The sequence below is a fragment of the Oncorhynchus nerka genome, unplaced genomic scaffold, assembly GCF_034236695.1.
Source record: "Oncorhynchus nerka isolate Pitt River unplaced genomic scaffold, Oner_Uvic_2.0 unplaced_scaffold_1440, whole genome shotgun sequence".
NCBI classification, from domain to species: Eukaryota; Metazoa; Chordata; class Actinopteri; order Salmoniformes; family Salmonidae; genus Oncorhynchus; species Oncorhynchus nerka.
In genome coordinates this window covers 51,274-73,495 of record NW_027039875.1, presented here as the reverse complement: position 1 = coordinate 73,495, position 22,222 = coordinate 51,274, and the positions used below count along the sequence as shown (strand labels likewise).

General features: G+C 46.4%; 1 protein-coding gene across 1 annotated transcript in view; it reads right to left on the bottom strand.

The window, feature by feature from the left end:
* Positions 1-13,670, bottom strand: part of LOC135568676 (serine hydroxymethyltransferase, cytosolic-like) — a gene marked incomplete at its 5' end in the record, with an annotated part of 28,001 nt that extends 14,331 nt beyond the window's left edge. Inside the window, 3 exons of the mRNA XM_065015429.1 lie at positions 3,773-3,886; positions 5,761-5,973; positions 13,574-13,670. Coding sequence (XP_064871501.1) covers positions 3,773-3,886; positions 5,761-5,973; positions 13,574-13,670 — 424 coding nt within the window. The remainder of the gene's footprint in view (positions 1-3,772; positions 3,887-5,760; positions 5,974-13,573) is intronic.
* Positions 13,671-22,222: the final 8,552 nt, after the last annotated feature.

Below are 22,222 nucleotides of genomic sequence, written 5' to 3'. Positions count from 1 at the left end.
TCATAGTGTGGTGTCCTGGCTACTGTACCTGTCATAGTGAGGTGTCCTGGCTACTGTACCTGTCATAGTGAGGTGTCCTGGCTACTGTACCTGTCATAGTGAGGTGTCCTGGTTACTGTACCTGTCATAGTGAGGTGTCCTGGTTACTGTACCTGTCATAGTGAGGTGTCCTGGTTACTGTACCTGTCATAGTGAGGTGTCCTGGTTACTGTACCTGTCATAGTGAGGTGTCCTGGCTACTGTACCTGTCATAGTGTGGTGTCCTGGTTACTATACCTGTCATAGTGTGGTGTCCTGGTTACTGTACCTGTCATAGTGAGGTGTCCTGGCTACTGTACCTGTCATAGTGAGGTGTCCTGGCTACTGTACCTGTCATAGTGTGGTAGTGAGGTGTCCTGGTTACTGTACCTGTCATAATGAGGTGTCCTGGCTACTGTACCTGTCATAGTGAGGTGTCCTGGCTACTGTACCTGTCATAGTGTGGTGTCCTGGTTACTGTACCTGTCATAGTGAGGTGTCCTGGCTACTTTACCTGTCATAGTGTGGTAGTGAGGTGTCCTAGCTACTGTACCTGTCATAGTGTGGTAGTGAGGTGTCCTGGCTATTGTACCTGTCATAGTGTGGTAGTGAGGTGTCCTGGCTACTGTACCTGTCATAGTGTGGTAGTGAGGTGTCCTGGCTACTGTACCTGTCATAGTGAGGTGTCCTGGTTACTGTACCTGTCATAGTGAGGTGTCCTGGCTACTGTACCTGTCATAGTGTGGTAGTGAGGTGTCCTGGCTACTGTACCTGTCATAGTGAGGTGTCCTGGCTACTGTACCTGTCATAGTGTGGTAGGTGTCCTGGCTACTGTACCTGTCATAGTGAGGTGTCCTAGCTACTGTACCTGTCATAGTGTGGTAGTGAGGTGTCCTGGCTACTGTACCTGTCATAGTGAGGTGTCCTGGTTACTGTACCTGTCATAGTGAGGTGTCCTGGCTACTGTACCTGTCATAGTGTGGTAGTGAGGTGTCCTGGTTACTGTACCTGTCATAGTGAGGTGTCCTGGCTACTGTACCTGTCATAGTGAGGTGTCCTGGCTACTGTACCTGTCATAGTGTGGTAGTGAGGTGTCCTGGTTACTGTACCTGTCATAGTGAGGTGTCCTGGCTACTGTACCTGTCATAGTAAGGTGTCCTGGCTACTGTACCTGTCATAGTGTGGTGTCCTGGCTACTGTACCTGTCATAGTGTGGTAGTGAGGTGTCCTAGCTACTGTACCTGTCATAGTGTGGTAGTGAGGTGTCCTAGCTACTGTACCTGTCATAGTGAGGTGTCCTGGTTACTGTACCTGTCATAGTGAGGTGTCCTGGCTACTGTACCTGTCATAGTGTGGTAGTGAGGTGTCCTGGCTACTGTACCTGTCATAGTGTGGTGTCCTGGCTACTGTACCTGTCATAGTGTGGTAGTGAGGTGTCCTGGCTACTGTACCTGTCATAGTGAGGTGTCCTGGCTACTGTACCTGTCATAGTGAGGTGTCCTAGCTACTGTACCTGTCATAGTGTGGTAGTGAGGTGTCCTAGCTACTGTACCTGTCATAGTGAGGTGTCCTGGTTACTGTACCTGTCATAGTGAGGTGTCCTGGCTACTGTACCTGTCATAGTGAGGTGTCCTGGTTACTGTACCTGTCATAGTGAGGTGTCCTGGCTACTGTACCTGTCATAGTGAGGTGTCCTGGCTACTGTACCTGTCATAGTGTGGTAGTGAGGTGTCCTGGCTACTGTACCTGTCATAGTGTGGTAGTGAGGTGTCCTAGCTACTGTACCTGTCATAGTGAGGTGTCCTGGCTACTGTACCTGTCATAGTGAGGTGTCCTGGCTACTGTACCTGTCATAGTGAGGTGTCCTAGCTACTGTACCTGTCATAGTGAGGTGTCCTGGCTACTGTACCTGTCATAGTGTGGTGTCCTGGCTACTGTACCTGTCATAGTGTGGTGTCCTGGCTACTGTACCTGTCATAGTGAGGTGTCCTGGCTACTGTACCTGTCATAGTGAGGTGTCCTGGCTACTGTACCTGTCATAGTGAGGTGTCCTGGTTACTGTACCTGTCATAGTGAGGTGTCCTGGTTACTGTACCTGTCATAGTGAGGTGTCCTGGTTACTGTACCTGTCATAGTGAGGTGTCCTGGTTACTGTACCTGTCATAGTGAGGTGTCCTGGCTACTGTACCTGTCATAGTGTGGTGTCCTGGTTACTATACCTGTCATAGTGTGGTGTCCTGGTTACTGTACCTGTCATAGTGAGGTGTCCTGGCTACTGTACCTGTCATAGTGAGGTGTCCTGGCTACTGTACCTGTCATAGTGTGGTAGTGAGGTGTCCTGGTTACTGTACCTGTCATAATGAGGTGTCCTGGCTACTGTACCTGTCATAGTGAGGTGTCCTGGCTACTGTACCTGTCATAGTGTGGTGTCCTGGTTACTGTACCTGTCATAGTGAGGTGTCCTGGCTACTTTACCTGTCATAGTGTGGTAGTGAGGTGTCCTAGCTACTGTACCTGTCATAGTGTGGTAGTGAGGTGTCCTGGCTACTGTACCTGTCATAGTGTGGTAGTGAGGTGTCCTGGCTACTGTACCTGTCATAGTGTGGTAGTGAGGTGTCCTGGCTACTGTACCTGTCATAGTGAGGTGTCCTGGTTAGTACCTGTCATAGTGAGGTGTCCTGGCTACTGTACCTGTCATAGTGTGGTAGTGAGGTGTCCTGGTTACTGTACCTGTCATAGTGAGGTGTCCTGGCTACTGTACCTGTCATAGTGTGGTAGTGAGGTGTCCTGGCTACTGTACCTGTCATAGTGAGGTGTCCTAGCTACTGTACCTGTCATAGTGTGGTAGTGAGGTGTCCTGGCTACTGTACCTGTCATAGTGAGGTGTCCTGGTTACTGTACCTGTCATAGTGAGTGTCCTGGCTACTGTACCTGTCATAGTGTGGTAGTGAGGTGTCCTGGTTACTGTACCTGTCATAGTGAGGTGTCCTAGCTACTGTACCTGTCATAGTGTGGTAGTGAGGTGTCCTGGCTACTGTACCTGTCATAGTGTGGTGTCCTGGCTACTTTACCTGTCATAGTGTGGTGTCCTGGTTACTGTACCTGTCATAGTGAGGTGTCCTGGCTACTTTACCTGTCATGGTGAGGTGTCCTAGCTACTTTACCTGTCATAGTGTGGTAGTGAGGTGTCCTAGCTACTGTACCTGTCATAGTGAGGTGTCCTGGCTACTTTACCTGTCATGGTGAGGTGTCCTAGCTACTTTACCTGTCATAGTGTGGTAGTGAGGTGTCCTAGCTACTGTACCTGTCATAGTGAGGTGTCCTGGCTACTGTACCTGTCATAGTGAGGTGTCCTGGCTACTGTACCTGTCATAGTGAGGTGTCCTGGCTACTGTACCTGTCATAGTGAGGTGTCCTGGTTACTGTACCTGTCATAGTGAGGTGTCCTGGTTACTGTACCTGTCATAGTGAGGTGTCCTGGCTACTGTACCTGTCATAGTGTGGTGTCCTGGCTACTGTACCGGTCATAGTGAGGTGTCCTGGCTACTGTACCTGTCATAATGAGGTGTCCTGGTTACTGTACCTGTCATAGTGTGGTAGTGAGGTGTCCTGGTTACTATACCTGTCATAGTGAGGTGTCCTAGCTACTGTACCTGTCATAGTGTGGTTGTTCCTAGTTAATATCCACCTTAGAGATGTCTGTGTAGGTGCCTGTATATAAAGCCAATATAGGTGTCCAGAGAAGTGCCTGTACCTGCGATGGCGTGGTTGTGGGGTCCTCCCTGTAGTCCTGGGAACACTGCCTGGTTGATGAGAGACTCCAGATTATACAGAGTCTCCTTTCCCTTAGGGTCCACACTACGTATTCCTGGAGGACAGGGATACAGAGAGAGACCAGCATAACACACACACTAAACCCCACAGAGAGAGAGAGAGAGAGACCAGCAAGATACACACACTAAACCCCACAGAGAGAGAGAGAGACCAGCAAGATACACACACTAAACCCCACAGAGAGAGAGAGAGAGACCAGCATGATACACACACTAAACCCCACAGAGAGAGAGAGAGAGACCAGCAAGATACACACACTAAACCCCACAGAGAGAGAGAGAGAGACCAGCATGATACACACACTAAACCCCACAGAGAGAGACCAGCATGATACACACACTAAACCCCACAGAGAGAGAGACCAGCATGATACACACACTAAACCCCACAGAGAGAGACCAGCATGATACACACACTAAACCCCACAGAGAGAGACCAGCAAGATACACACACACTAAACCCCACACAGAGAGAGACCAGCATGATACACACACTAAACCCCACAGAGAGAGAGACCAGCATGATACACACACACTAAACCCCACACAGAGAGAGAGAGAGACCAGCATGATACACACACTAAACCCCACAGAGAGAGACCAGCATGATACACACACTAAACCCCACAGAGAGAGACCAGCATGATACACACACTAAACCCCACAGAGAGAGACCAGCATGATACACACACTAAACCCCACAGAGAGAGACCAGCATGATACACACACTAAACCCCAGAGAGAGACCAGCATGATACACACACTAAACCCCACAGAGAGACCAGCATGATACACACACTAAACCCCACAGAGAGAGACCAGCATGATACACACACTAAACCCCACAGAGAGAGAGAGAGAGACCAGCAAGATACACACACTAAACCCCACAGAGAGAGAGAGAGAGACCAGCATGATACACACACTAAACCCCACAGAGAGAGAGAGACCAGCATGATACACACACACTAAACCCCACAGAGAGAGAGAGAGAGAGACCAGCATGATACACACACTAAACCCCACAGAGAGAGAGACCAGTATGATACACACACTAAACCCCACACAGAGAGAGACCAGCATGATACACACACTAAACCCCACAGAGAGAGAGAGACCAGCATGATACACACACTAAACCCCACAGAGAGAGAGACCAGCATGACACACACACTAAACCCCACAGAGAGAGAGACCAGCATGATACACACACTAAACCCCACACAGAGAGAGACCAGCATGATACACACACTAAACCCCACAGAGAGACCAGCATGATACACACACTAAACCCCACACAGAGAGAGACCAGAATGATACACACACTAAACCCCACAGAGAGAGACCAGCATGATACACACACTAAACCCCACACAGAGAGAGAGACCAGCATGATACACACACACTAAACCCCACAGAGAGAGAGACCAGCATGATACACACACACTAAACCCCACAGAGAGAGACCAGCATGATACACACACACTAAACCCCACAGAGAGACCAGTATGATACACACACTAAACCCCACAAACCCCCACAGAGAGACCAGCATGATACACACACACTAAACCCCACAGAGAGACCAGTATGATACACACACTAAACCCCACAGAGAGAGAGACCAGCATGATACACACACACTAAACCCCACAGAGAGAGAGAGAGAGAGAGAGAGACCAGCATGATACACACACTAAACCCCACAGAGAGAGAGAGACCAGCATGATACACACACTAAACCCCACAGAGAGAGAGACCAGCATGATACACACACACTAAACCCCACACAGAGAGAGAGAGACCAGCATGACACACACACACTAAACCCCACAGAGAGACCAGCATCATACACACACACTAAACCCCACAGAGAGACCAGCATGGTACCCCCCCCTCCTCTCCGTACCCTTTCTGTAGAAGATGACCCCGGAGCGACAGCCCCGCAGCGTCTTGTGGGTTGTCGTGGAGACCACGTCACAGTACTCGAACGGAGACGGGACGACCCCGGCCGCCACCAGTCCGCTGATGTGTGCCATGTCGGCCAATAGGAAAGCTCCGTTCTCATCGGCGATACGACGCAGCCGAGCGTAGTCGAGGTTACGGGAATAACAGCTGGTACCTGGAGAGAAGAACGGAACGATTAACAGGAAACGGGCTCATTTTTTAAAACCTCATCTTCAGCACCATTCCCAACATCAACTGTGAAAATGACAGATTTCAATGTTTTGTATTTAAAAAGATGCCAGGCCCAAATTATACAATGTCAACAGGAGATTCTGTGTCTGGGAAACCAGGCCCAAATGATACAACAGGAGATTCTGTGTCTGGGAAACCAGGCCCAAATGATACAACAGGAGATTCTGTGTCTGAGAAACCAGGCCCAAATGATACAATGTCAACAGGAGATTCTGTGTCTGAGAAACCAGGCCCAAATGATACAACAGGAGATTCTGTGTCTGGGAAACCAGGCCCAAATGATACAACAGGAGATTCTGTGTCTGGGAAACCAGGCCCAAATGATACAACAGGAGATTCTGTGTCTGAGAAACCAGGCCCAAATGATACAATGTCAACAGGAGATTCTGTGTCTGAGAAACCAGGCCCAAATGATACAACAGGAGATTCTGTGTCTGAGAAACCAGGCCCAAATGATACAACAGGAGATTCTGTGTCCGGGGAAACAGGCCCAAATGATACAATGTCAACAGGAGATTCTGTGTCTGGGAAACCAGGCCCAAATGATACAACAGGAGATTCTGTGTCTGGGAAACCAGGCCCAAATGATACAACAGGAGATTCTGTGTCTGAGAAACCAGGCCCAAATGATACAACAGGAGATTCTGTGTCTGAGAAACCAGGCCCAAATGATACAATGTCAACAGGAGATTCTGTGTCTGAGAAACCAGGCCCAAATGATACAACAGGAGATTCTGTGTCTGGGAAACCAGGCCCAAATGATACAACAGGAGATTCTGTGTCTGGGAAACCAGGCCCAAATGATACAACAGGAGATTCTGTGTCTGAGAAACCAGGCCCAAATGATACAATGTCAACAGGAGATTCTGTGTCTGAGAAACCAGGCCCAAATGATACAACAGGAGATTCTGTGTCTGAGAAACCAGGCCCAAATGATACAACAGGAGATTCTGTGTCTGGGAAACCAGGCCCAAATGATACAATGTCAACAGGAGATTCTGTGTCTGGGAAACCAGGCCCAAATGATACAACAGGAGATTCTGTGTCTGGGAAACCAGGCCCAAATGATACAACAGGAGATTCTGTGTCTGGGAAACCAGGCCCAAATGATACAACAGGAGATTCTGTGTCTGGGAAACCAGGCCCAAATGATACAACAGGAGATTCTGTGTCTGAGAAACCAGGCCCAAATGATACAACAGGAGATTCTGTGTCTGGGAAACCAGGCCCAAATGATACAACAGGAGATTCTGTGTCTGAGAAACCAGGCCCAAATGATACAACAGGAGATTCTGTGTCTGGGAAACCAGGCCCAAATGATACAACAGGAGATTCTGTGTCTGAGAAACCAGGCCCAAATGATACAACAGGAGATTCTGTGTCCGGGAAACCAGGCCCAAATGATACAATGTCAACAGGAGATTCTGTGTCTGGGAAACCAGGCCCAAATGATACAACAGGAGATTCTGTGTCTGGGAAACCAGGCCCAAATGATACAACAGGAGATTCTGTGTCTGAGAAACCAGGCCCAAATGATACAACAGGAGATTCTGTGTCTGAGAAACCAGGCCCAAATGATACAATGTCAACAGGAGATTCTGTGTCTGAGAAACCAGGCCCAAATGATACAACAGGAGATTCTGTGTCTGGGAAACCAGGCCCAAATGATACAACAGGAGATTCTGTGTCTGGGAAACCAGGCCCAAATGATACAACAGGAGATTCTGTGTCTGAGAAACCAGGCCCAAATGATACAATGTCAACAGGAGATTCTGTGTCTGAGAAACCAGGCCCAAATGATACAACAGGAGATTCTGTGTCTGAGAAACCAGGCCCAAATGATACAACAGGAGATTCTGTGTCTGGGAAACCAGGCCCAAATGATACAATGTCAACAGGAGATTCTGTGTCTGGGAAACCAGGCCCAAATGATACAACAGGAGATTCTGTGTCTGGGAAACCAGGCCCAAATGATACAACAGGAGATTCTGTGTCTGGGAAACCAGGCCCAAATGATACAACAGGAGATTCTGTGTCTGGGAAACCAGGCCCAAATGATACAACAGGAGATTCTGTGTCTGAGAAACCAGGCCCAAATGATACAACAGGAGATTCTGTGTCTGGGAAACCAGGCCCAAATGATACAACAGGAGATTCTGTGTCTGAGAAACCAGGCCCAAATGATACAACAGGAGATTCTGTGTCTGGGAAACCAGGCCCAAATGATACAACAGGAGATTCTGTGTCTGAGAAACCAGGCCCAAATGATACAATGTCAACAGGAGATTCTGTGTCTGAGAAACCAGGCCCAAATGATACAACAGGAGATTCTGTGTCTGAGAAACCAGGCCCAAATGATACAACAGGAGATTCTGTGTCTGGGAAACCAGGCCCAAATGATACAATGTCAACAGGAGATTCTGTGTCTGGGAAACCAGGCCCAAATGATACAACAGGAGATTCTGTGTCTGGGAAACCAGGCCCAAATGATACAACAGGAGATTCTGTGTCTGGGAAACCAGGCCCAAATGATACAACAGGAGATTCTGTGTCTGGGAAACCAGGCCCAAATGATACAACAGGAGATTCTGTGTCTGAGAAACCAGGCCCAAATGATACAACAGGAGATTCTGTGTCTGGGAAACCAGGCCCAAATGATACAACAGGAGATTCTGTGTCTGAGAAACCAGGCCCAAATGATACAACAGGAGATTCTGTGTCTGGGAAACCAGGCCCAAATGATACAACAGGAGATTCTGTGTCTGAGAAACCAGGCCCAAATGATACAACAGGAGATTCTGTGTCCGGGAAACCAGGCCCAAATGATACAATGTCAACAGGAGATTCTGTGTCTGGGAAACCAGGCCCAAATGATACAACAGGAGATTCTGTGTCTGGGAAACCAGGCCCAAATGATACAACAGGAGATTCTGTGTCTGAGAAACCAGGCCCAAATGATACAACAGGAGATTCTGTGTCTGAGAAACCAGGCCCAAATGATACAATGTCAACAGGAGATTCTGTGTCTGAGAAACCAGGCCCAAATGATACAACAGGAGATTCTGTGTCTGGGAAACCAGGCCCAAATGATACAACAGGAGATTCTGTGTCTGGGAAACCAGGCCCAAATGATACAACAGGAGATTCTGTGTCTGAGAAACCAGGCCCAAATGATACAATGTCAACAGGAGATTCTGTGTCTGAGAAACCAGGCCCAAATGATACAACAGGAGATTCTGTGTCTGAGAAACCAGGCCCAAATGATACAACAGGAGATTCTGTGTCTGGGAAACCAGGCCCAAATGATACAATGTCAACAGGAGATTCTGTGTCTGGGAAACCAGGCCCAAATGATACAACAGGAGATTCTGTGTCTGGGAAACCAGGCCCAAATGATACAACAGGAGATTCTGTGTCTGGGAAACCAGGCCCAAATGATACAACAGGAGATTCTGTGTCTGGGAAACCAGGCCCAAATGATACAACAGGAGATTCTGTGTCTGAGAAACCAGGCCCAAATGATACAACAGGAGATTCTGTGTCTGGGAAACCAGGCCCAAATGATACAACAGGAGATTCTGTGTCTGGGAAACCAGGCCCAAATGATACAACAGGAGATTCTGTGTCTGGGAAACCAGGCCCAAATGATACAACAGGAGATTCTGTGTCTGGGAAACCAGGCCCAAATGATACAACAGGAGATTCTGTGTCTGAGAAACCAGGCCCAAATGATACAACAGGAGATTCTGTGTCTGGGAAACCAGGCCCAAATGATACAACAGGAGATTCTGTGTCTGGAAACCAGGCCCAAATGATACAACAGGAGATTCTGTGTCTGGGAAACCAGGCCCAAATGATACAACAGGAGATTCTGTGTCTGGGAAACCAGGCCCAAATGATACAACAGGAGATTCTGTGTCTGAGAAACCAGGCCCAAATGATACAACAGGAGATTCTGTGTCTGGGAAACCAGGCCCAAATGATACAACAGGAGATTCTGTGTCTGGGAAACCAGGCCCAAATGATACAACAGGAGATTCTGTGTCTGGGAAACCAGGCCCAAATGATACAACAGGAGATTCTGTGTCTGGGAAACCAGGCCCAAATGATACAACAGGAGATTCTGTGTCTGAGAAACCAGGCCCAAATGATACAACAGGAGATTCTGTGTCTGGGAAACCAGGCCCAAATGATACAACAGGAGATTCTGTGTCTGGGAAACCAGGCCCAAATGATACAACAGGAGATTCTGTGTCTGGGAAACCAGGCCCAAATGATACAACAGGAGATTCTGTGTCTGGGAAACCAGGCCCAAATGATACAACAGGAGATTCTGTGTCTGAGAAACCAGGCCCAAATGATACAACAGGAGATTCTGTGTCTGGGAAACCAGGCCCAAATGATACAACAGGAGATTCTGTGTCTGAGAAACCAGGCCCAAATGATACAACAGGAGATTCTGTGTCTGGGAAACCAGGCCCAAATGATACAACAGGAGATTCTGTGTCTGGGAAACCAGGCCCAAATGATACAACAGGAGATTCTGTGTCTGGGAAACCAGGCCCAAATGATACAACAGGAGATTCTGTGTCTGGGAAACCAGGCCCAAATGATACAATGTCAACAGGAGATTCTGTGTCTGGGAAACCAGGCCCAAATGATACAACAGGAGATTCTGTGTCTGGGAAACCAGGCCCAAATGATACAACAGGAGATTCTGTGTCTGGGAAACCAGGCCCAAATGATACAACAGGAGATTCTGTGTCTGGGAAACCAGGCCCAAATGATACAACAGGAGATTCTGTGTCTGAGAAACCAGGCCCAAATGATACAACAGGAGATTCTGTGTCTGGGAAACCAGGCCCAAATGATACAACAGGAGATTCTGTGTCTGAGAAACCAGGCCCAAATGATACAACAGGAGATTCTGTGTCTGGGAAACCAGGCCCAAATGATACACCAGGAGATTCTGTGTCTGAGAAACCAGGCCCAAATGATACAACAGGAGATTCTGTCCGGGAAACCAGGCCCAAATGATACAATGTCAACAGGAGATTCTGTGTCTGGGAAACCAGGCCCAAATGATACAACAGGAGATTCTGTGTCTGGGAAACCAGGCCCAAATGATACAACAGGAGATTCTGTGTCTGAGAAACCAGGCCCAAATGATACAACAGGAGATTCTGTGTCTGAGAAACCAGGCCCAAATGATACAATGTCAACAGGAGATTCTGTGTCTGAGAAACCAGGCCCAAATGATACAACAGGAGATTCTGTGTCTGGGAAACCAGGCCCAAATGATACAACAGGAGATTCTGTGTCTGGGAAACCAGGCCCAAATGATACAACAGGAGATTCTGTGTCTGAGAAACCAGGCCCAAATGATACAATGTCAACAGGAGATTCTGTGTCTGAGAAACCAGGCCCAAATGATACAACAGGAGATTCTGTGTCTGAGAAACCAGGCCCAAATGATACAACAGGAGATTCTGTGTCTGGGAAACCAGGCCCAAATGATACAATGTCAACAGGAGATTCTGTGTCTGGGAAACCAGGCCCAAATGATACAACAGGAGATTCTGTGTCTGGGAAACCAGGCCCAAATGATACAACAGGAGATTCTGTGTCTGGGAAACCAGGCCCAAATGATACAACAGGAGATTCTGTGTCTGGGAAACCAGGCCCAAATGATACAACAGGAGATTCTGTGTCTGAGAAACCAGGCCCAAATGATACAACAGGAGATTCTGTGTCTGGGAAACCAGGCCCAAATGATACAACAGGAGATTCTGTGTCTGAGAAACCAGGCCCAAATGATACAACAGGAGATTCTGTGTCTGGGAAACCAGGCCCAAATGATACAACAGGAGATTCTGTGTCTGAGAAACCAGGCCCAAATGATACAATGTCAACAGGAGATTCTGTGTCTGAGAAACCAGGCCCAAATGATACAACAGGAGATTCTGTGTCTGAGAAACCAGGCCCAAATGATACAACAGGAGATTCTGTGTCTGGGAAACCAGGCCCAAATGATACAACAGGAGATTCTGTGTCTGGGAAACCAGGCCCAAATGATACAACAGGAGATTCTGTGTCTGGGAAACCAGGCCCAAATGATACAACAGGAGATTCTGTGTCTGGGAAACCAGGCCCAAATGATACAACAGGAGATTCTGTGTCTGGGAAACCAGGCCCAAATGATACAACAGGAGATTCTGTGTCTGGGAAACCAGGCCCAAATGATACAATGTCAACAGGAGATTCTGTGTCTGGGAAACCAGGCCCAAATGATACAACAGGAGATTCTGTGTCTGAGAAACCAGGCCCAAAAGATACAACAGGAGATTCTGTGTCTGAGAAACCAGGCCCAAATGATACAACAGGAGATTCTGTGTCTGAGAAACCAGGCCCAAATGATACACCAGGAGATTCTGTGTCTGAGAAACCAGGCCCAAATGATACAACAGGAGATTCTGTGTCTGGGAAACCAGGCCCAAATGATACAATGTCAACAGGAGATTCTGTGTCTGAGAAACCAGGCCCAAATGATACACCAGGAGATTATGTGTCTGAGAAACCAGGCCCAAATGATACAACAGGAGATTCTGTGTCTGGGAAACCAGGCCCAAATGATACAACAGGAGATTCTGTGTCTGAGAAACCAGGCCCAAATGATACAACAGGAGATTCTGTGTCTGGGAAACCAGGCCCAAATGATACAACAGGAGATTCTGTGTCTGAGAAACCAGGCCCAAAAGATACAACAGGAGATTCTGTGTCTGAGAAACCAGGCCCAAATGATACAACAGGAGATTCTTTGTCTGAGAAACCAGGCCCAAATGATACACCAGGAGATTCTGTGTCTGAGAAACCAGGCCCAAATGATACAACAGGAGATTCTGTGTCTGGGAAACCAGGCCCAAATGATACAACAGGAGATTCTGTGTCTGAGAAACCAGGCCCAAATGATACAACAGGAGATTCTGTGTCTGGGAAACCAGGCCCAAATGATACAACAGGAGATTCTGTGTCTGGGAAACCAGGCCCAAATGATACAATGTCAACAGGAGATTCTGTGTCTGAGAAACCAGGCCCAAATGATACAACAGGAGATTCTGTGTCTGGGAAACCAGGCCCAAATGATACAACAGGAGATTCTGTGTCTGGGAAACCAGGCCCAAATGATACAACAGGAGATTCTGTGTCTGAGAAACCAGGCCCAAATGATACAATGTCAACAGGAGATTCTGTGTCTGAGAAACCAGGCCCAAATGATACAACAGGAGATTCTGTGTCTGGGAAACCAGGCCCAAATGATACAACAGGAGATTCTGTGTCTGAGAAACCAGGCCCAAATGATACAATGTCAACAGGAGATTCTGTGTCTGGGAAACCAGGCCCAAATGATACACCAGGAGATTCTGTCCCCGAACAGAGAGGATCTATAGTCTGATTGGACACACTGGTGGTGTGTGTGTGTATATGATGATGATGATGATGATGATGATGGTGGTGTGTGTTACCTGCGATGATCAGTCTAGGGTGGAACAGCCGGGCGTTCTCCTCCAGTCGGTCGTAGTTGATGAGACCAGTGTCTGGATCCACCTGATACAACACAGATTAACGTCACTAGTGGATGAGACCAGTGTCTGGATCCACCTGATACAACACAGATTAACATCACTAGTTGATGAGACCAGTGTCTGGATCCACCTGATACAACACAGATTAACATCACTAGTGGATGAGACCAGTGTCTGGATCCACCTGATACAACACAGATTAACGTCACTAGTCGTAGTGGATGAGACCAGTGTCTGGATCCACCTGATACAACACAGATTAACGTCACTAGTCGTAGTGGATGAGACCAGTGTCTGGATCCACCTGATACAACACAGATTAACATCACTAGTTGATGAGACCAGTGTCTGGATCCACCTGATACAACACAGATTAACATCACTAGTGGATGAGACCAGTGTCTGGATCCACCTGATACAACACAGATTAACATCACTAGTTGATGAGACCAGTGTCTGGATCCACCTGATACAACACAGATTAACATCACTAGTGGATGAGACCAGTGTCTGGATCCACCTGATACAACACAGATTAACGTCACTAGTCGTAGTTGATGAGACCAGTGTCTGGATCTACCTGATACAACACAGATTAACGTCACTAGTGGATGAGACCAGTGTCTGGATCCACCTGATACAACACAGATTAACATCACTAGTCGTGATGAGACCAGTGTCTGGATCCACCTGATACAACACAGATTAACATCACTAGTGGATGAGACCAGTGTCTGGATCCACCTGATACAACACAGATTAACATCACTAGTCGTAGTGGATGAGACCAGTGTCTGGATCCACCTGATACAACACAGATTAACATCACTAGTGGATGAGACCAGTGTCTGGATCCACCTGATACAACACAGATTAACATCACTAGTCGTAGTGGATGAGACCAGTGTCTGGATCCACCTGATACAACACAGATTAACATCACTAGTGGATGAGACCAGTGTCTGGATCCACCTGATACAACACAGATTAACATCACTAGTGGATGAGACCAGTGTCTGGATCCACCTGATACAACACAGATTAACATCACTAGTTGATGAGACCAGTGTCTGGATCCACCTGATACAACACAGATTAACATCACTAGTTGATGAGACCAGTGTCTGGATCCACCTGATACAACACAGATTAACGTCACTAGTCGTAGTTGATGAGACCAGTGTCTGGATCCACCTGATACAACACAGATTAACATCACTAGTTGATGAGACCAGTGTCTGGATCCACCTGATACAACACAGATTAACATCACTAGTTGATGAGACCAGTGTCTGGATCCACCTGATACAACACAGATTAACATCACTAGTGGATGAGACCAGTGTCTGGATCCACCTGATACAACACAGATTAACATCACTAGTCGTAGTGGATGAGACCAGTGTCTGGATCCACCTGATACAACACAGATTAACATCACTAGTCGTAGTGGATGAGACCAGTGTCTGGATCCACCTGATACAACACAGATTAACATCACTAGTTGATGAGACCAGTGTCTGGATCCACCTGATACAACACAGATTAACATCACTAGTTGTGGATGACCAGTGTCTGGATCCACCTGATACAACACAGATTAACATCACTAGTCGTAGTGGATGAGACCAGTGTCTGGATCCACCTGATACAACACAGATTAACATCACTAGTTGATGAGACCAGTGTCTGGATCCACCTGATACAACACAGATTAACATCACTAGTTGAGTGATGAGACCAGTGTCTGGATCCACCTGATACAACACAGATTAACGTCACTAGTCGTAGTGGATGAGACCAGTGTCTGGATCCACCTGATACAACACAGATTAACGTCACTAGTCGTAGTGGATGAGACCAGTGTCTGGATCCACCTGATACAACACAGATTAACATCACTAGTTGATGAGACCAGTGTCTGGATCCACCTGATACAACACAGATTAACATCACTAGTCGTAGTGGATGAGACCAGTGTCTGGATCCACCTGATACAACACAGATTAACATCACTAGTCGTAGTGGATGAGACCAGTGTCTGGATCCACCTGATACAACACAGATTAACATCACTAGTTGATGAGACCAGTGTCTGGATCCACCTGATACAACACAGATTAACGTCACTAGTCGTAGTGGATGAGACCAGTGTCTGGATCCACCTGATACAACACAGATTAACATCACTAGTTGATGAGACCAGTGTCTGGATCCACCTGATACAACACAGATTAACATCACTAGTCGTAGTGGATGAGACCAGTGTCTGGATCCACCTGATACAACACAGATTAACGTCACTAGTTGTAGTGGATGAGACCAGTGTCTGGATCCACCTGATACAACACAGATTAACATCACTAGTCGTAGTTGATGAGACCAGTGTCTGGATCCACCTGATACAACACAGATTAACATCACTAGTCGTAGTGGATGAGACCAGTGTCTGGATCCACCTGATACAACACAGATTAACGTCACTAGTTGATGAGACCAGTGTCTGGATCCACCTGATACAACACAGATTAACATCACTAGTTGATGAGACCAGTGTCTGGATCAACCTGATACAACACAGATTAACGTCACTAGTCGTAGTTGATGAGACCAGTGTCTGGATCCACCTGATACAACACAGATTAACGTCACTAGTCGTAGTGGATGAGACCAGTGTCTGGATCCACCTGATACAACACAGATTAACATCACTAGTTGATGAGACCAGTGTCTGGATCCACCTGATACAACACAGATTAACATCACTAGTTGATGAGACCAGTGTCTGGATCCACCTGATACAACACAGATTAACGTCACTAGTCGGATGAGACCAGTGTCTGGATCCACCTGATACAACACAGATTAACGTCACTAGTGGATGAGACCAGTGTCTGGATCCACCTGATACAACACAGATTAACATCACTAGTTGATGAGACCAGTGTCTGGATCCACCTGATACAACACAGATTAACATCACTAGTTGATGAGACCAGTGTCTGGATCCACCTGATACAACACAGATTAACGTCACCAGATGATGAGACCAGTGTCTGGATCCACCTGATACAACACAGATTAACATCACTAGTGGATGAGACCAGTGTCTGGATCCACCTGATACAACACAGATTAACGTCACTAGTCGTAGTTGATGAGACCAGTGTCTGGATCCACCTGATACAACACAGATTAACATCACTAGTTGATGAGACCAGTGTCTGGATCCACCTGATACAACACAGATTAACGTCACTAGTTGATGAGACCAGTGTCTGGATCCACCTGATACAACACAGATCACTAACATCCACCTGATACAACACAGATTAACGTCAGTGGATGAGACCAGTGTCTGGATCCACCTGATACAACACAGATTAACATCACTAGTTGATGAGACCAGTGTCTGGATCCACCTGATACAACACAGATTAACATCACTAGTTGATGAGACCAGTGTCTGGATCCACCTGATACAACACAGATTAACGTCACTAGTTGATGAGACCAGTGTCTGGATCCACCTGATACAACACAGATTAACATCACTAGTGGATGAGACCAGTGTCTGGATCCACCTGATACAACACAGATTAACGTCACTAGTCGGTTGATGAGACCAGTGTCTGGATCCACCTGATACAACACAGATTAACATCACTAGTGGATGAGACCAGTGTCTGGATCCACCTGATACAACACAGATTAACATCACTAGTTAGTGGATGAGACCAGTGTCTGGATCCACCTGATACAACACAGATTAACGTCACTAGTGGATGAGACCAGTGTCTGGATCCACCTGATACAACACAGATTAACATCACTAGTCGTAGATGAGACCAGTGTCTGGATCCACCTGATACAACACAGATTAACATCACTAGTGGATGAGACCAGTGTCTGGATCCACCTGATACAACACAGATTAACATCACTAGTCGTAGTGTCTGGATGAGACCAGTGACCAGTGTCTGGATCCACCTGATACAACACAGATTAACATCACTAGTTGATGAGACCAGTGTCTGGATCCACCTGATACAACACAGATTAACGTCATGAGACCAGTGTCTGGATCCACCTGATACAACACAGATTAACATCACTAGTTGTTGATGAGACCAGTGTCTGGATCCACCTGATACAACACAGATTAACATCACTAGTGATGAGACCAGTGTCTGGATCCACCTGATACAACACAGATTAACATCACTACTAGTTGATGAGACCAGTGTCTGGATCCACCTGATACAACACAGATTAACATCACTAGTTGATGAGACCAGTGTCTGGATCCACCTGATACAACACAGATTAACGTCACTAGTCGTAGTGGATGAGACCAGTGTCTGGATCCACCTGATACAACACAGATTAACATCACTAGTTGATGAGACCAGTGTCTGGATCCACCTGATACAACACAGATTAACATCACTAGTTGATGAGACCAGTGTCTGGATCCACCTGATACAACACAGATTAACATCACTAGTGTGGATGAGACCAGTGTCTGGATCCACCTGATACAACACAGATTAACATCACTAGTCGTAGTGGATGAGACCAGTGTCTGGATCCACCTGATACAACACAGATTAACATCACTAGTTGATGAGACCAGTGTCTGGATCCACCTGATACAACACAGATTAACATCACTAGTTGATGAGACCAGTGTCTGGATCCACCTGATACAACACAGATTAACGTCACTAGTGGATGAGACCAGTGTCTGGATCCACCTGATACAACACAGATTAACGTCACTAGTGGATGAGACCAGTGTCTGGATCCACCTGATACAACACAGATTAACGTCACTAGTGGTGGATGAGACCAGTGTCTGGATCCACCTGATACAACACAGATTAACATCACTAGTGATGAGACCAGTGTCTGGATCCACCTGATACAACACAGATTAACGTCACTAGTTGATGAGACCAGTGTCTGGATCCACCTGATACAACACAGATTAACATCACTAGTTGATGAGACCAGTGTCTGGATCCACCTGATACAACACAGATTAACATCACTAGTTGATGAGACCAGTGTCTGGATCCACCTGATACAACACAGATTAACATCACTAGTTAGTGGATGAGACCAGTGTCTGGATCCACCTGATACAACACAGATTAACATCACTAGTGGATGAGACCAGTGTCTGGATCCACCTGATACAACACAGATTAACATCACTAGTTAGTGGATGAGACCAGTGTCTGGATCCACCTGATACAACACAGATTAACATCACTAGTGGATGAGACCAGTGTCTGGATCCACCTGATACAACACAGATTAACATCACTAGTTGATGAGACCAGTGTCTGGATCCACCTGATACAACACAGATTAACATCACTAGTTGAGACCAGTGTCTGGATCCACCTGATACAACACAGATTAACATCACTAGTTGATGAGACCAGTGTCTGGATCCACCTGATACAACACAGATTAACATCACTAGTTGATGAGACCAGTGTCTGGATCCACCTGATACAACACAGATTAACATCACTAGTTGATGAGACCAGTGTCTGGATCCACCTGATACAACACAGATTAACATCACTAGTTGATGAGACCAGTGTCTGGATCCACCTGATACAACACAGATTAACATCACTAGTCGTAGTGGATGAGACCAGTGTCTGGATCCACCTGATACAACACAGATTAACATCACTAGTGGATGAGACCAGTGTCTGGATCCACCTGATACAACACAGATTAACATCACTAGTCGTAGTGATGAGACCAGTGTCTGGATCCACCTGATACAACACAGATTAACATCACTAGTTGATGAGACCAGTGTCTGGATCCACCTGATACAACACAGATTAACATCACTAGTTGATGAGACCAGTGTCTGGATCCACCTGATACAACACAGATTAACATCACTAGTCGTGATGAGACCAGTGTCTGGATCCACCTGATACAACACAGATTAACATCACTAGTGGATGAGACCAGTGTCTGGATCCACCTGATACAACACAGATTAACATCACTAGTCGTAGTGGATGAGACCAGTGTCTGGATCCACCTGATACAACACAGATTAACAGTGTCTGGATGTCTGGATCCACCTGATACAACACAGATTAACATCACTAGTCGTGTGGATGAGACCAGTGTCTGGATCCACCTGATACAACACAGATTAACATCACTAGTTGATGAGACCAGTGTCTGGATCCACCTGATACAACACAGATTAACATCACTAGTCGAGTGGATGAGACCAGTGTCTGGATCCACCTGATACAACACAGATTAACATCACTAGTTGATGAGACCAGTGTCTGGATCCACCTGATACAACACAGATTAACATCACTAGTGGATGAGACCAGTGTCTGGATCCACCTGATACAACACAGATTAACATCACTAGTTGATGAGACCAGTGTCTGGATCCACCTGATACAACACAGATTAACATCACTAGTTGATGAGACCAGTGTCTGGATCCACCTGATACAACACAGATTAACATCACTAGTTGATGAGACCAGTGTCTGGATCCACCTGATACAACACAGATTAACATCACTAGTGGATGAGACCAGTGTCTGGATCCACCTGATACAACACAGATTAACATCACTAGTTGATGGATGAGACCAGTGTCTGGATCCACCTGATACAACACAGATTAACGTCACTAGTTGGATGAGACCAGTGTCTGGATCCACCTGATACAACACAGATTAACATCACTAGTCCAGTGTCTGGATCCACCTGATACAACACAGATTAACGTCACTGTTGATGAGACCAGTGTCTGGATCCACCTGATACAACACAGATTAACGTCACTAGTCGATGAGACCAGTGTCTGGATCCACCTGATACAACACAGATTAACATCACTAGTCGTAGTGGATGAGACCAGTGTCTGGATCCACCTGATACAACACAGATTAACATCACTAGTTGATGAGACCAGTGTCTGGATCCACCTGATACAACACAGATTAACATCACTAGTGGATGAGACCAGTGTCTGGATCCACCTGATACAACACAGATTAACATCACTAGTTGGATGAGACCAGTGTCTGGATCCACCTGATACAACACAGATTAACATCACTAGTGGATGAGACCAGTGTCTGGATCCACCTGATACAACACAGATTAACATCACTAGTCGTAGTGGATGAGACCAGTGTCTGGATCCACCTGATACAACACAGATTAACATCACTAGTCGTAGTGGATGAGACCAGTGTCTGGATCCACCTGATACAACACAGATTAACATCACTAGTTGTAGTGGATGAGACCAGTGTCTGGATCCACCTGATACAACACAGATTAACGTCACTAGTTGTAGTGGATGAGACCAGTGTCTGGATCCACCTGATACAACACAGATTAACATCACTAGTTGATGAGACCAGTGTCTGGATCCACCTGATACAACACAGATTAACATCACTAGTTGATGAGACCAGTGTCTGGATCCACCTGATACAACACAGATTAACATCACTAGTCGTGTGGATGAGACCAGTGTCTGGATCCACCTGATACAACACAGATTAACATCACTAGTTGATGAGACCAGTGTCTGGATCACCTGATACACAGATTACACACTGATTAACATCACTGAGTGTCTGGATGATACAACACAGATTAACGTCACTAGTGTCTGGATCCACCTGATACAACACAGATTAACATCACTAGTTGATGAGACCAGTGTCTGGATCCACCTGATACAACACAGATTAACATCACTAGTCGTAGTGGATGAGACCAGTGTCTGGATCCACCTGATACAACACAGATTAACATCACTAGTGGATGAGACCAGTGTCTGGATCCACCTGATACAACACAGATTAACATCACTAGTTGATGAGACCAGTGTCTGGATCCACCTGATACAACACAGATTAACATCACTAGTCGTAGTGGATGAGACCAGTGTCTGGATCCACCTGATACAACACAGATTAACATCACTAGTTGATGAGACCAGTGTCTGGATCCACCTGATACAACACATATTAACATCACTACCAGTGTCTGGATCCACCTGATACAACACAGATTAACGTCACTAGTCGTAGTGGATGAGACCAGTGTCTGGATCCACCTGATACAACACAGATTAACATCACTAGTCGTAGTGGATGAGACCAGTGTCTGGATCACCTGATCCACATCACTGATACATGACACAGATTAACATCACTAGTTAGTGGATGAGACCAGTGTCTGGATCCACCTGATACAACACAGATTAACATCACTAGTGTAGTTGATGAGACCAGTGTCTGGATCCACCTGATACAACACAGATTAACATCACTGAGTAACACATTAACGTCAGTTGATGAGACCAGTGTCTGGATCCACCTGATACAACACAGATTAACATCACTAGTTGATGAGTTGATGAGACCACAGTGTCTGGGATGAGACCCACCTGATACAACACAGATTAACGTCACTGAGTTGTAGTGGATGAGACCAGTGTCTGGATCCACCTGATCAACACAGATTAACATCCACTCCACCTGATACAACACAGATTAA